The sequence below is a fragment of the Lepidochelys olivacea genome (genome assembly GCF_965140295.1).
Source record: "Lepidochelys olivacea isolate rLepOli2 genome assembly, chromosome: 11".
In the NCBI taxonomy this organism is placed as follows: domain Eukaryota; kingdom Metazoa; phylum Chordata; order Testudines; family Cheloniidae; genus Lepidochelys; species Lepidochelys olivacea.
This window is the reverse complement of record NC_140421.1, coordinates 47,956,795-47,970,529: the sequence shown is the minus strand read 5'-3', so window position 1 is coordinate 47,970,529 and position 13,735 is coordinate 47,956,795. Positions and strand designations below refer to the sequence as shown.

Sequence of the window (13,735 nt, the reverse complement as noted above, 5' to 3'; positions counted from 1 at the left end):
TCATTATTCAATCTTTTTTGCATTATGATTGGAGAGGGAAAGTCCACCACTCCCACCAATCCAGGGCCAATGAGCAGGGATGCTGCATACTTTTCTCGTATCTGATGTTGCAGCTTATGAGCTGTAACAGCAGCCAAAACCTGTCTGTGTCAGTTGCATGGGATGTGGGGGCTACTGCAAAAGTATGGATCCTATGGCAAGGCCTCACTCATTGAGCCCAGGACAGAGGCCAATCCTGTCACACATTTAGGGTGTGGAAGCACCACTGTATAGTTCCTCCATTAATGTTCCCTTTCCCTAGTAGCCCTATAATGGGGCTTAAGTGGTCCATATGGCCTTGTGCTGGCCTTCCACACTGTATGAATTTTACCCCACTAAAATATTCATTAGAAGCAGCAGCAAATATGTCACTGTCAGCAAAAAACAAAAGAGAATTGTATTCTCTTCAATCAGTTTGCCTTATTTAATACATTTACCTCCACCCTCAGCACAGAAAGTGATCAGCCAGCCAACACCAGAGGCAAATGAAGCTTGAATAGCATTCACAAAATTTCCTATTAAAAAAAAAAGCACAAAATCCATATCAATTTCTGTTTGAGGTTTTGTTTTAAATATGAAAAATTATGGTATGTAAACAGTGAAACGAACACGCTTATTAGCACAATTACAATTAAACTATTTTTTAATTTCAAGTATTGTGTGTGTGCACATGCACAAATTTCAACCTTGAGTAAGAAATACTGGGTACACACACTCAATTAAATGTATATATAATCCTGGCAACACCTCCTTATCTTAAAAAACAAAATAAAAAGATCAATAGCCCAAACAAGTTACATTACCTGCCCATAACTCTGTCACTGTGCTTGTGACATACTGCATGGCAAAACTCATTAAACTTTCCTTTGATCTGTCTCCATAATATTTTACTGGATTCTATAAAAAAAAAAGTGTTAATGCAAAATTTAACTTATAGAAATCATTACACAGTAATTGATAATTGAAATTATTATTTACACTGCAGATGGACCTTGACCAAAATCCTAGAACCACATGCTTTCACCCTCCATCCCAAACTTTGGAGTTCAACCTTAAATTTGAATTTTGTGACTCAGGCCCTTGTCTAGTTTATATATGGCTTCCATTTAGTCCAGCAATACCAGGATCATAAGGCCTCAGAAATATCAGTTCCCATAGTAATGTCTATTTGTTTAAAAGAAGTGAGTATTGTGCCAGTCTTCTGTGAATATACATCTCCTCTACTTTAACCTCCTCAAAAGTTTACACATTCTCTCCACTGTAGCATTATGTGCTGAATGCTCAATAACCAGACTAAGTAGCATGCAGTACAGCACATTGCTACAGTGGAAGAAATTTTGTAAAAATAACATGCAGGTGTCTTTTAAAGGAATATTCTTAAAGTTTCTTAAGTTTGAAGCAGAGTATTGCATATATTTAAACATTATCCTACATTGTTGGAAACTCCAATACAGAACTGTGATAGAGGGCAGTGTGGCTCAGTGGATAGGGCACTGGTATGGGTGTTCAAAGCCTTGTATTCAATTCCCGGGATCTATCACTTACTCATTGTATAGCCTTGAACAAATCATTTAACCTCAGTGTCTCAATTTCCCCAAAATGGAAGAAGCGATACTTACCCTCTATTGCAAAATGATTTGAAGAGAACTGTTTGAGAGGTATTTATTTGTTTCCTCACTTAGTTATAATATAACATGATCAAAAGTGAAATTGGCTAGAGTAACTGGGCTGTTCATGGTGAATGAAAGTCCAAATTTTTTTTTATAAAAGAAGAATAAATTAGACTATTATAAAGAAAAATTCTTCACCAGTATAGCATCAATGATAAAATGTATTTTAGTTGAGTATTCTTCCTTAGAATTCTTTAATTTATTTTAATTATTTTTATATAATATAAACACATAACAAAACACAAATACATGCACAAAATGGAAAGAGCATATAAACGTCCATTATTTATAAAACCTGGAAAAAAACAAGAGTGTAATTACTCACTATTCCAGTTTTGAAAACATAGAGGCTTGGATAACTATTAATTCCTTTGATCCGACAAAGCATTCTGTTATCACCACAATTTACAGCTCCAATGCGTATTAGTCCATCCATTTCTTTAGCAAATTCTCTCCACTAAAAAGGAGGGGGCAAAAAAGAAAACTTGGGATATTTTCCTTTGAAAACAATTTTCAAAATTCTTCTGCTGTTGGCTTCTTGAATCAATGCTGTTTTAGGCTTTGGCTTCAGCATTCAAATCAAACTTGACAAAGTTTTACTCAAATTAAAAAGTGTCTACTTGAAATACATTTTCAGAATTAAGATGTTGACTGTAAATACATACCGTAGGTGCTAAATCATGGCAGTGTGAACATCGAGGGGAATAGAAATTTATGAACCAGAGTTCTCCAGAGTTAACAGCAGCATCTGGTTAACGAGACAAGACAAAAATATACTTAAGTTAAGAATTGATAAAAGCTTCCTTTTAAATTTTGCATCTACGAGTAGTGTGAGAGAGAGAGAATAAATACACACCCATTTTAAGACCTGAGTTCAAGTGATTAGAATTCCCTGATTCAGTGGATATCAGTAATACCTAGTATAGTGTAATGACTGCAACTCCATTTACACTCTCACTGGCATATGCAGGACACATGAAAGGCATAACTGAAGTGAAACCACCTGCTTAACTATGAAATTTTGTTTACATGTAACTGAGCTAGTAAACACACTATAATAATTTAAACCCGCTAACAAATTAAACATATCACTTTAAATATTAAAAGGATTATAGAAAGTTAGTTACATTAACAAAATACAAACACTACCTCTACTCATCAGATACACGTTATCTCCTGCCAATCACTTGCACTCTTGCCATATGGTAAGTAATGATCAAACCTGAACCAAATAAAAATTCTGTTTCAAAGAGAGGTTTATTTTTACATCTGAAAATGCAATTTAAATTGCAGGCTGTAATTAATTTAATGCCCTTTGGTAAGGGGCCAACTACCTAATGACTAGTCTGAAAGGGGAGCACAGAATCACAGAAGCGTAGGACTGGAAGGGACCTTGAGAGTCATCTCGTCCAGCCTCAAGGCAGGACTATGTAATAACTAGACCATTCCCGACAGGTGTTTGTCTAACCTGTTCTTAAAAATTGCCAGTGACGGAGCTTCCACAGCCTCCCTAGGCAATTTGTTCCAGTGCTTAACCAACCTGACAGTTAAGAAGTTTTTCCTAATGTCCAACCTAAAACTCCCTTTCTCAATTTATGGCCATTACTTCTTGTCCTGTCCTCAGAAGTTAATGCAAACAATTTACTTCCCTCCTCCTTGTAACAACCTTTTAAGTACTTGAAAACTATTATGTCTCCTTTCAGTCTTCTCTTCTCCAGACTAAATAAACCCAATTTTTTTCAATCTTCCTTCATAGGTCATGTTTTCTAGACCTTTAATAATTTTTGTTGCTTTTCTCTGGACTCCCTCCAATTTGTCCACAACTTTCCTGAAATGTGGCACCCGGAACTGGACACAATACTTCAGCTGAGGCCTTATCAGCATGGAAAAGAGGGGAAGAATTACTTCTTGTGTCTTGCTTACAACGCACCCCCTAATGTATCCCAGAACGATGTTTGCTTTTTTTGCAACAGTGTTACACTGTTGACTCATATTTAGCTTGCAATCCACTATAACCACCAGATCCCTTTCTGCAGTATTCCTTCCTAGGCAGTCATTTCCCATTTTGTATGTGTGCACTTGATTGTTCCTTCCTAAGTGGAGTACTTTACATTTGTCCTTATTGAATTTCATCACCTATACTTCAGACCATTTCTACAGTTTGTCCAGATCATTTTGAATTTTAATTCTATCCTCCAAAGCACTTGCAACCCTTCCCAGCTTGGTATGGTCTGCAGACTTTATAAGTGTACTCTCTATGCCATTATCTAAATCATTGATGAAGATATTGAATAGAACCATACCCAGGACTGATCCCTGCAGGACCCCATATGCCCTTCCAGTTTGACTGTGAAACACTGATGATAACTACTCTCTGGGAAGCTTTTTCAACCAGTTATGTACCTACCTTATAGTAGCTCCATATAACCTGTATTTCCCTAGTTTGTTTAAGAGGAGGTTACGCCGGACAGTATCAAAAGCCTCACTAAAGTCAAGATATACCACATCTACTACTTCCCCTATCCACAAGGCTTGTTACCCTGTCAAAGCATGTAAGTATATTAGAATACGCATTACTAAAGGGGTACGACTGACTTCAAATCATGTGGCTCAGAGTCCACTTTTAGTGGGGTTTTTCAGTCACGTTTTCCTATGTTAAAAATCTCTCTGCTGTTGCTGTGTGAAACACCTAAATGAACAGGGGAAATTGACTACAGTTCTGCTTCTGTAGGTGGCCAATGTCTCATGTGGAACTTTTTTGTCTTTGTGAGGTGCTATGTGGGTATAATGGTGTACCTCAGTGGTTCAAAGCCTAGCTGACTATATAAGGAAAACGATACACAAAATGCTGTCAAACATATACAAGTGGAAAAACAAGGACTTTTCCCCAACATTCTATATTAGTTAGTTTATCTTTAGGTGTTACTTCTAACAAGAGAAGAGAAAAAGACTGCCATAGAAGTGAAATTAAGTTGGCTATATCCCTTTAATTTTTTTTAAACAGAACTTTGTTTAAATTCATATATCCAGAATTTTAAAATGGAAGCTGTAATACATAGAAAATTATATTGTTTTGTTATAAAATAAATGTGTCATTAGTTTATCATTAACCATAGGTTAATTCACCACCCATCATAGAAGAGGGTGCAGGTCCTGGGCTGTTTTCCCAGTGACCGTGAATGGGGAACACCTGATGGGAGGGTTGGCTCCCGTCTTCACCTGGTGGACATCCAGGCTAGTGAGCCCAGGCCAGTTGGAGAACAGCTGCCAGTATGAATGCAGCACCTCTCTGATCTCTGCCTGCTGGGCAGAGGTTAGCTGGTCTGAGAGGGGAATTGATTCCGGCGAGGGGTCAGCTCCAACCTCAGGGTGCAAAAGGTCCTCAGAACAGTAGAAACACAGTGGTTCAATGGCATGGGGAAGGGGCAATACGGTGGTGGCAAAACAGGCGCACAAGAAGGCTCTCAGTACTGGTTCTGCAAAGCCCATCATAGCAGGGATTTGGGGGATTGGTTGGGTTCTGAACCACTGGTAACTGCATGAATCCAGTGATCACAAACACCTGAATATGAGGTGTACAAGAGTGATGGCTGCTGCTGTGAAAGTGAATGCTGAGGGGGCACAGGGCTGTCCTGTATCTTGGTTGGAGGATGGATTTAATTCCACTTTAATCCTCATATAGTTCCGGTACTAACTCATACTTTTTTGGCATATATGCGTGTTTCATCCTAGATATAAGTTCTACTATATCTATTACACATTTGTTTAACAAAGAGTAGCAGCAGTAAACTTCATGCACATTTAAGGAATCTGAGCCAAAGTGTATCTAAGAAAAACAAGCTGTCCTCTTTCAGGTACCTGTATAAAAAGTCACTATCACATCCTGGCTCTAATTCATTTGTGTTTTGTCTTTTCTGTTTCGTCTGAGAATTATTGCTTGTGCTATAAGATGTCAGCATGTTTGACTGAAAACTGCTGTCTTACTATAATGCTGAAGTATATTAAAAAAGATAGTAAAGATTTACTAATTTCTAGAAACTAATGGTAGAACACTGTCAATTGTCTGTGAGTACATACAGCATCTTCTTTTGAAAACACATCAACTGTCTGTAAACACTAACAATAAATATGAGAGGGGAAAAACAAAAGCCCCCACCCACATCATTGATCAGTATGAGCTGTTTCCTGGTGTCTGGATTAAGACTTTTTATTTTTTACCTCAGGGAACTAAGACTTAAGAATGTCAGAATAGGAATCCTGTCAAATGGTATCTTCAAACAAGCAGAACTGCAGGTAAGTAGAACTGACTGAATTGCTAATTTTGAAGATCAGCTGCCTCTTTGGGATTGTGTCTTGAGCACACATCTCCCAAGAGTGAGAATTCTGCAGGATAATAAATCCAGAGAAACAAAATTACAAGGTAAATAATTTTCTCTTCCTTGAGATATTACACACTTTCTTTCAAATTTAATCTAAAAAGCTGACTGGCATTGATCTGCATAGCATTTGTTAATTGACCCATGATGCTCAAAAACATTTTTCTCTTTGGATATAATATGCACGTTTTCTCTGGTGGTATTCTGACAATTTATAATCTATGTATACCATGAAAAAATTCAGTCTGAAAATAATATTTACACAATGTTAAAATATTAGAGAACCCATATGATTTGACGAACATACCAAATTCTCCTCTATCCAGTGTTATGATTTCAGGATCATCATCATAAATACCTAGTAAGAAAAAATACTAAGTCAGCAACTATTTTTCTTTTGCAATCTTTACATAAAAGAATCCAGAAATACTCTATGCTTCTTGCTCAAAATGAAATTTGTAGAAAACAAATGATGGTGCATATTAGCAAGGTGAAAGATTTTACCATGTGATATATAGTTCAGTGGTTCATATAAGATTAATTTGGTCTCAGTTCAATTCCCAGGAGATAAATGTCCACAACACAATAGCCACCATCTCAGCTGGGAACCTTTTGGCATCCTCAGCAGACAAACCAGTCATTGAGTAGGCATAGGAGACTGAACTGGCTGTTCACACAAAGACGTGGTGCATCTTTGTCACAGATGAGACACAATACGGAGTGCCTGATGAGGGTTTGAGAGGCCGCATGATTCAGTTGATAGAGCACAGCAATGAGACTTTCGAAACCTAAGTTCTAGTCCCAGGTCTGTCACTGGCCTGCTGTTTGACTTTTGTCACTTTCCCTCTTGGTGCCCCAAACCTCTCTAACCCTTTGTCTGTCTTATCTATTTAGAGTGTCAGCTCTTTGGGGCAGGAATTGTCTCGGCATGGATTGTACAGTGCCTAACACAAAAAGCCCAAATGTCAGTTGAGGCCTCTAGGTACTACTATAATACAAATAAATAAGACAGAACTTCAGTATCCTCCAGAGTTATCAAGCCAGCACCACACAGAAGCAATAAATTCATAATAAAATAAAATAAAAATCCAGAAGAAAAAGTAAACAATACGCATAACTGTACATAAACTTAAAATGAATGTTCGATAAAAGTTAAAAATCTGACATTTTAAATCAACCACTTTTGTCAAGAAGTGCAGACTCAAACACATGAAATTTTTAAATTATTGCAACCTCTAAAGAAAAGTGAAATTACTCTCAATTTCATGTAATGTGCATGTCTCTGATTTATTTAATTTAGGTGTACACAAACATTAAAGTAATTCTTGCGGGGTTTTTGTTTTATAAAATGTTCCCTTTGTACTCTGAGTTTTTTCAGGGTTAGACTGCTTCAGCAAAATACAAGCGTAGGAATTCTCTCCTTCACTTGTGATGTTTTTATCCAATTCACCAAAATAGGGGCTCACTTCAGCTTCCATGTTTATGGTATGGTGGAAATCATCATTGCAGTCTCTCAGTTGCCTATTTTCCAAGTTAGCTACCTGTGTCACATTAGCTCTGAAAAGACATCCTAGCTGTCTAATTGCCAGCAAATATCTGGACAATTTTTGTTTGAAGAACTGATTTCAAAATCATATTTGGCATAACCCTATTGATATGGTGTGTATGCTTACTTCCTGGTATAGTTACATTTATCTCCAATAAGACTCCATGGGAATTAACTGTTTTGCAGGATTGGGCTCTTTATGTATAAAGGGTAATAAATAAATAAATGTAAGTTAGGGAGAATACTTGTTATGGGTTTCCAATATAAAAAAATCTGAAGGAATTAAAAAGATAAACCCTCCCCTTGTATTAAGAAGTTAATACGACACAATATTAGTATTTGATTACAAATGAACAAAGATCACTTATCACATAAAATACACACATATATATACACACTATAACTGAACAGTAAAAAAAAGCGAATACTTAGTATAATGAGTGGATTTAATACTAAGCTGACTGTACTATTACTGCTGTTTGGTGGATTATTTTAACAAGATACTTTAAGGCTAACACACTCAGTAGGGAGAAAGGAGAAAAAAAAGACAGCTGTGGAGTCTAGAAAGAAGAAGAGAGGGTCTAAGAGGAAAGTATGTACATAGAGTTGGCATAGCCAACAATTTTGCATTTACTCAGGACTGTAAGAGAAGCAAACTACAAACACACATCTTACCAAAATCATAGCGATAAAAGTTCCAACTCTCATATCGACCTCCTTGTTGGTGATCTTCAAGACCTTTCTCTCCATATTTATCATACTTCTTCCGTAGCTCGTCATCTTTTAATACTTCATATGCTCTATTTATTTTCAAGAAGTTTTCATGAGCATCTGGATCATTCTATCAAAGGAAAACCACATTTACTAAATATTTGTCTAATGTAGAACTAAAAATATTAAATGAACTTTCAGCAATACATCTGTTTCAATGTCTCCATAACTATGAATGTTGTAAATTGTTTCTCAATGGAAGTTGCCATCAGATGGAAGCCTCCAAGCAAGACAACCAGTATTGATAATAAGGTAGAGTAGCACAGAGAGAGTTCAACTCACATTTGAAGATCATCCAACAGTAACTTTGAAAGCCTCCAGCTTTTCTAATCACTCAAATGTGAGTTGAATTCTACACCAGACTGTCAAGCTAGCAAGTTTTCTGTTTGGTTTTTATTCTGTTTATTTTATACTTCAATATATTTGTGACTTATTTCCTTAGAATTAGATGTAGTGATTGCAATATGTTATTACAGTGCAATTTTCCCTTAAGAAAACATTACATGCCTTCTGAGGATTTACCATTTTCCTAAAGAAACAAAACTTGAGCACACACTGGCCTTTGGCTCTACATTATTTGCATCTGTCTGGGGGCACAAAACAACTGCAGCTAGGAACTCCTGTGACACAGAAGCAATATCTGCCTCCCACTATACCTCCCACTCCTCTTTCCCATCCCCACTCAGGTGTAGGGGAAGTGATGGAGACAAGGTGGGCAGCCAGGGGTAGAGATGGAATATAACAGGGGTGACCAACCTGTGGCTCCAGAGCCACACGCAGCTCTTCAGAGGTTAATATGTGGCTCCTTGTATAGGCACCGATTCCGGGGCCGGAGCTACAGATGCCAACTTTCCAATTTGCCAGGGGGTGCTCACTGCTCAACCTCTGGCTCTGCCACAGGCCCTGCCCCTACTCCATGCCCTCCCCTGAGCGTGTGGTGCCCTCGCTCCTCCCCCAGAGCCTCCTGCATGCCATAAAACAGCTGATCAGGAGGTGCAGGGAGGGACGGGGAGGCACTGATCGGTGGAGCTGCTGGTGGGCGGGAAGCGCTGGAGTGGGGGGCGGGGGGGAGATGATGGGGGAATGCTGATGTATTACTGTGGCTCTTTGGCAATGTACATTGGTAAATTCTGGCTCCTTCTCAGGCTCAGGTTGGCCACCCCTGGAATATAATGTTCTCCAGTGGTCCTTGGCTAGAGACGAGCGATCCTTTAGGGACAGAACAAATGATGTAGCTGGCACAATTAAGAACAATCTTTAGGCTTCCTTTAATTACATCAAGGACCATTTTGGCTTCTAGTCTGCTCCAGAATCAGGGGAGTGGAAAGGTGGCTTACAACTACCTTTATATCCCTTCTCTCGGTCCTGTGCTGACTGAGAGATCTAGCTCACCAGTATTATATTAATTCTCTCACCTTTCCCATTATTACTTAAAAACTTGCCTTAAATAACTACATTAATGTACAGCAATACTAAAAAATAAGTTATAAAGAGACTATTTCCCTCCTGATGCACCTGTACACCTGCTATTAACATTACAGGGCGTTACATGCATGAATCGATAGTGTCATCTAAGAGTCTACACAAAATGTATGTTTAATTCTGCAGAAGGTAGTCTGTTGAGAAATCTTTCTTACATAGTAATATTTCCATATTTTATGGAAATTATAGATACCACTTTGGAATCTTAATACTTTTGAAAGTATAAGTAGAGAGTCCAGTTAAAACCTATAAAGCAGCAGAGAGAGCATTTTAAACACTGTTAATAAGCTATTCTATTTCAAGTGACATATCAGTTATTGCTGAATTGCTCTTTGAGATAGCAAGAAACAACCACATATAATAGGTTACAGCTGATCCGTTTTTATCTTTATTGTGGGTGGAAAGGCAAAATAAAATTAAGTCTTCCTAATTAGAGGCTATATACTATAACATATTCCTCAACAGTTAATCCATGTTCAGTCACTCCTCTCTTCCCCATTGAAATGATAGTATATAGTCAAATACATATTTGCTTCCTTGACCCATGACATAAATGTTTGGTGAAAGTCCTTCTCCTTGATGTCAAGTTCAACAGTATAGCATCAACTTTGGCATTTTAGGCCCCACTCCTGCAGCTTGCTCTGTGCAGGCAGATCACTGTGCCCACATGGACCCTCACTGACATCATTAGGGCTCTCTGAGGGTGCAGGGCTCCACATACATGGAACAAGTAGCAGGATCAGGGCCTTTGTATTGTCCTACTCCAAGACTTTGTCTAATTATTCCAGTAAATCTTGAGTATTGTATAGGAGAATACAAATAAAAAATGTTTCCTTACAGGGGTCTCTCCATTTCCCCTTCTCATCCACAGGCCATCCCAGAATTTTTGCTTTCCCCTACTCAGTTTCCAAACAGGACGGACATGACATGGCCCAGCAATATTTATTACACTGATGCAATTTTATAGTAAGAACAATAAGTAATAGTTAAAACTGACAGATGCAGTGTAATTCTAAATAAGAGAAAATGTATAAACTATCAAGCCTTTTGGCTTCAATGGCTCAGTATGACTTCAGTTCAACTTTGCCACAATTTACTAACATATCCACTTTTATTTTTGCTTTTCTTTGGAGGACAGTCAGCTAGTCTAAACTAAGTATTATGTTATTATATCACTTCAAAAATCTAAGACACTAAGATGTAAAGTTTCAAATTTGTTAAAAAGCAAATAAGTCCATTTTAAAGTTAACACTGGACGAATTAGCTCAAACAGTGCTAACTTTATCACAGGAACTCAAAGATTTTACTTACCTGATTTTTATCAGGATGTAACTTTAATGCCAGTTTTTTGAAAGCCTGTCTTATTTCTCTATTACTTGCTTCTTTGGATATTCCAAGTAAACTGTAATAGTCCTGATCAGTGCAAACAAGAGCTATCAGACATGTTAAAACTAAAAATAATAACAAAGTTCTTTTCAAATCTCTAATGCAGTCTCCTTTGAATAATAAGAACTCCATTATGAAGCTTTTAAAAAGTTATACAAGTTACAATTCAGACAGACTTCAAAGAGTGTATCCAATGAGTTCCAAGATGTTCAAAAGATACAGATGTTTAATTTAAGGACTTTTCTTTAAGATTTTGGTTGTCATAATCCACAGTCACATGATAATTGCCTTGCAAAAGTTACAACCTGTAAAGGGGAGGGGGGAGGAAAAAGCCATTTAGTAAAGGTTTCACTATATTATATTGATAAGTTATTAAGAAACATTAACAGCTTTAGCAGAATGCACCCTAACATTAGTAACAGGAAAAATCAATCAACTCCTTTCTATATAATTTAAATGTTCATGGTCATTAACTTTTATCACTCCTTCTCTGGTATGGGCTAATTCCGCAAAGCTTGACTCATGTGACTAGCCCCCACTGAGAGACATTAAAGCCTAGACCTGTTTATCATTTAGGAATATATTTATCTTCTGCTTGCTTTTCCTGACTCATATTTTTTCCCCTGTAGTCTCAGTCACTTGGGGACAGGAGGAGGAGATATTTCTGCATGTGGGCGCAAGTAGTTTAAAAGTAGTTATTTCAACACTGCACAATCCTTCATCCCAGGAGTGAAATGTGTTTCAATTCGACATTTAAAACCTCTTAAAAATCAAAACGAACCTAAAAACCTCCCTCATTCAAAGGGCTTCAGCTGGCCGCAGAGTCATGCAGCCTGTCGCGTACCTAGGTGCACGCAGCCTTGGGTGATGTCTGTCTGTGCATAGTATATGTGGGCTATGCGGGTTGTGTGAAACAGGCTAGGACCAAAGATAGCTCCTTTAGCACCTTAACCTGGGGGGAGGTTATACAACACTGGGGAGGAAGAGAGCAGAAGATGAGCGTGTGACAGACTGGGGAAGGAAAGCGGGAGGAGACAAAGGAGGGAAAGTAGAGGGCAGAACATGGGTGCAACAGGGCTAGGGACGGGCGGGTGGAAACGGGGAGAGGCTGTTGTGGAGGAGGCAGGCTCGGGATGAGGAGAAGATCTGGGACCGACGGGGGGGAGGACGGGGATGGGGAGAGGGAGGCGCAGGGCTGGCGGGTTTGGGGGAAGCAGCCTAGGCGGGGTAGGGGGTGGTTGAGGGCAGGAGGGGCGGCCCAGGGAGGATGCTGGTGACACAAGAGGAGCAGTGCGGGGACGAGGCAGGTTCACCCGGCTGCTCCTTCCCCGGGCGGGCCAGGCAGGCCGCGCTTACCGGTCTGTGTGGCGCTAGGCTCCCCGGCGGGATGCGCAGGAGCCGGCTGCGGGCAGGCGGCGGAGGAGGGGCCGGGCGCGAAGCAGCATGGGCCCGGGGAGGAGCAAGGCGGCGACCCGAGGCGGATCCGGCTCTGAGCCGGAGGCAGGTGGGGCCGGGAAGGCTGACGTGGCCGCGGCTCCTGCGTTGGGGCGGGGGCCGGGCTCGGAGCGCCGGGGGCGGGGCTGGCCCTGGGCGAGAGCCTGGCCCGGCCGCGGGGAGCTGACCCGGCCCCAGTGTTGCGGTGTAACAGTGGGAGAGGCCCAGGCCCGCGTGTGCCGGGCTGCTGAACCCGGGGCTGGAGCGAGGATCACACAGGGGGTCGCCGCCTTTTCCTTTCGGAGCCCCCCCGCCCCCCAAAATCTCCAGGGCCCAGCGCGGGGGGGCGTCCTAGGTGCAGTTTGACTTCTACAGGGCCGCGGAGGGAGCGGCGCTCCCCTCAGCAGGTCACCCAGCCTGTCTCGGGTGGGAGAGTTGCCGCCAAAAATCATAAAGGGGGGAAGGGGCTCAGCTCAGTGGGGGTAGCTCAGGCTGTGTGCGGGCGGGGGGGAGCTCAGGGCGCAGGCAGCGGGGTAACTGGGGCTGTGCGGGCGGGGGGGGGGGTAGCTCAGGGCGCAGGCAGCGGGGTAACTGGGGCTGTGCGGGCGGGGGGAGCTCAGGGCGCAGGCAGCGGGGTAACTGGGGCTGTGCGGGCGGGGGGGGGGTAGCTCAGGGCGCAGGCAGCGGGGTAACTGGGGCTGTGCGGGCGGGGGGGGGGGTAGCTCAGGGCGCAGGCAGCGGGGTAACTGGGGCTGTGCGGGCGGGGGGTAGCTCAGGGCGCAGGCAGCGGGGTAACTGGGGCTGTGCGGGCGGGGGGGGGTAGCTCAGGGCGCAGGCAGCGGGTAACTGGGGCTGTGCGGGCGGGGGGGTAGCTCAGGGTGCAGGCAGCGGGGTAACTGGGGCTGTGCGGGCGGGGGGGTAGCTCAGGGTGCAGGCAGCGGGGTAACTGGGGCTGTGCGGGCGGGGGGGTAGCTCAGGGCGCAGGCAGCGGGGTAACTGGGGCTGTGCGGGCGGGGGGGTAGCTCAGGGTG

General features: G+C 41.5%; 1 protein-coding gene across 1 annotated transcript in view; it reads right to left on the bottom strand.

Annotated features, from left to right (window-relative positions):
* DNAJC10 (DnaJ heat shock protein family (Hsp40) member C10) overlaps nucleotides 1–12,744 on the bottom strand; it is a 36,541-nt gene extending 23,797 nt beyond the window's left edge. The window contains exons 1-8 of the mRNA XM_084643179.1: nucleotides 12,627–12,744; nucleotides 11,196–11,575; nucleotides 8,307–8,472; nucleotides 6,393–6,443; nucleotides 2,375–2,457; nucleotides 2,035–2,166; nucleotides 843–936; nucleotides 477–554 (exon numbers count right to left, since the gene is read on the bottom strand). Of these exons, the coding sequence (XP_084499305.1) occupies nucleotides 477–554; nucleotides 843–936; nucleotides 2,035–2,166; nucleotides 2,375–2,457; nucleotides 6,393–6,443; nucleotides 8,307–8,472; nucleotides 11,196–11,402 (811 nt within the window). The 5' untranslated portion in view covers nucleotides 11,403–11,575; nucleotides 12,627–12,744. The remainder of the gene's footprint in view (nucleotides 1–476; nucleotides 555–842; nucleotides 937–2,034; nucleotides 2,167–2,374; nucleotides 2,458–6,392; nucleotides 6,444–8,306; nucleotides 8,473–11,195; nucleotides 11,576–12,626) is intronic.
* Between the last annotated feature and the right edge of the window lie 991 nt (nucleotides 12,745–13,735).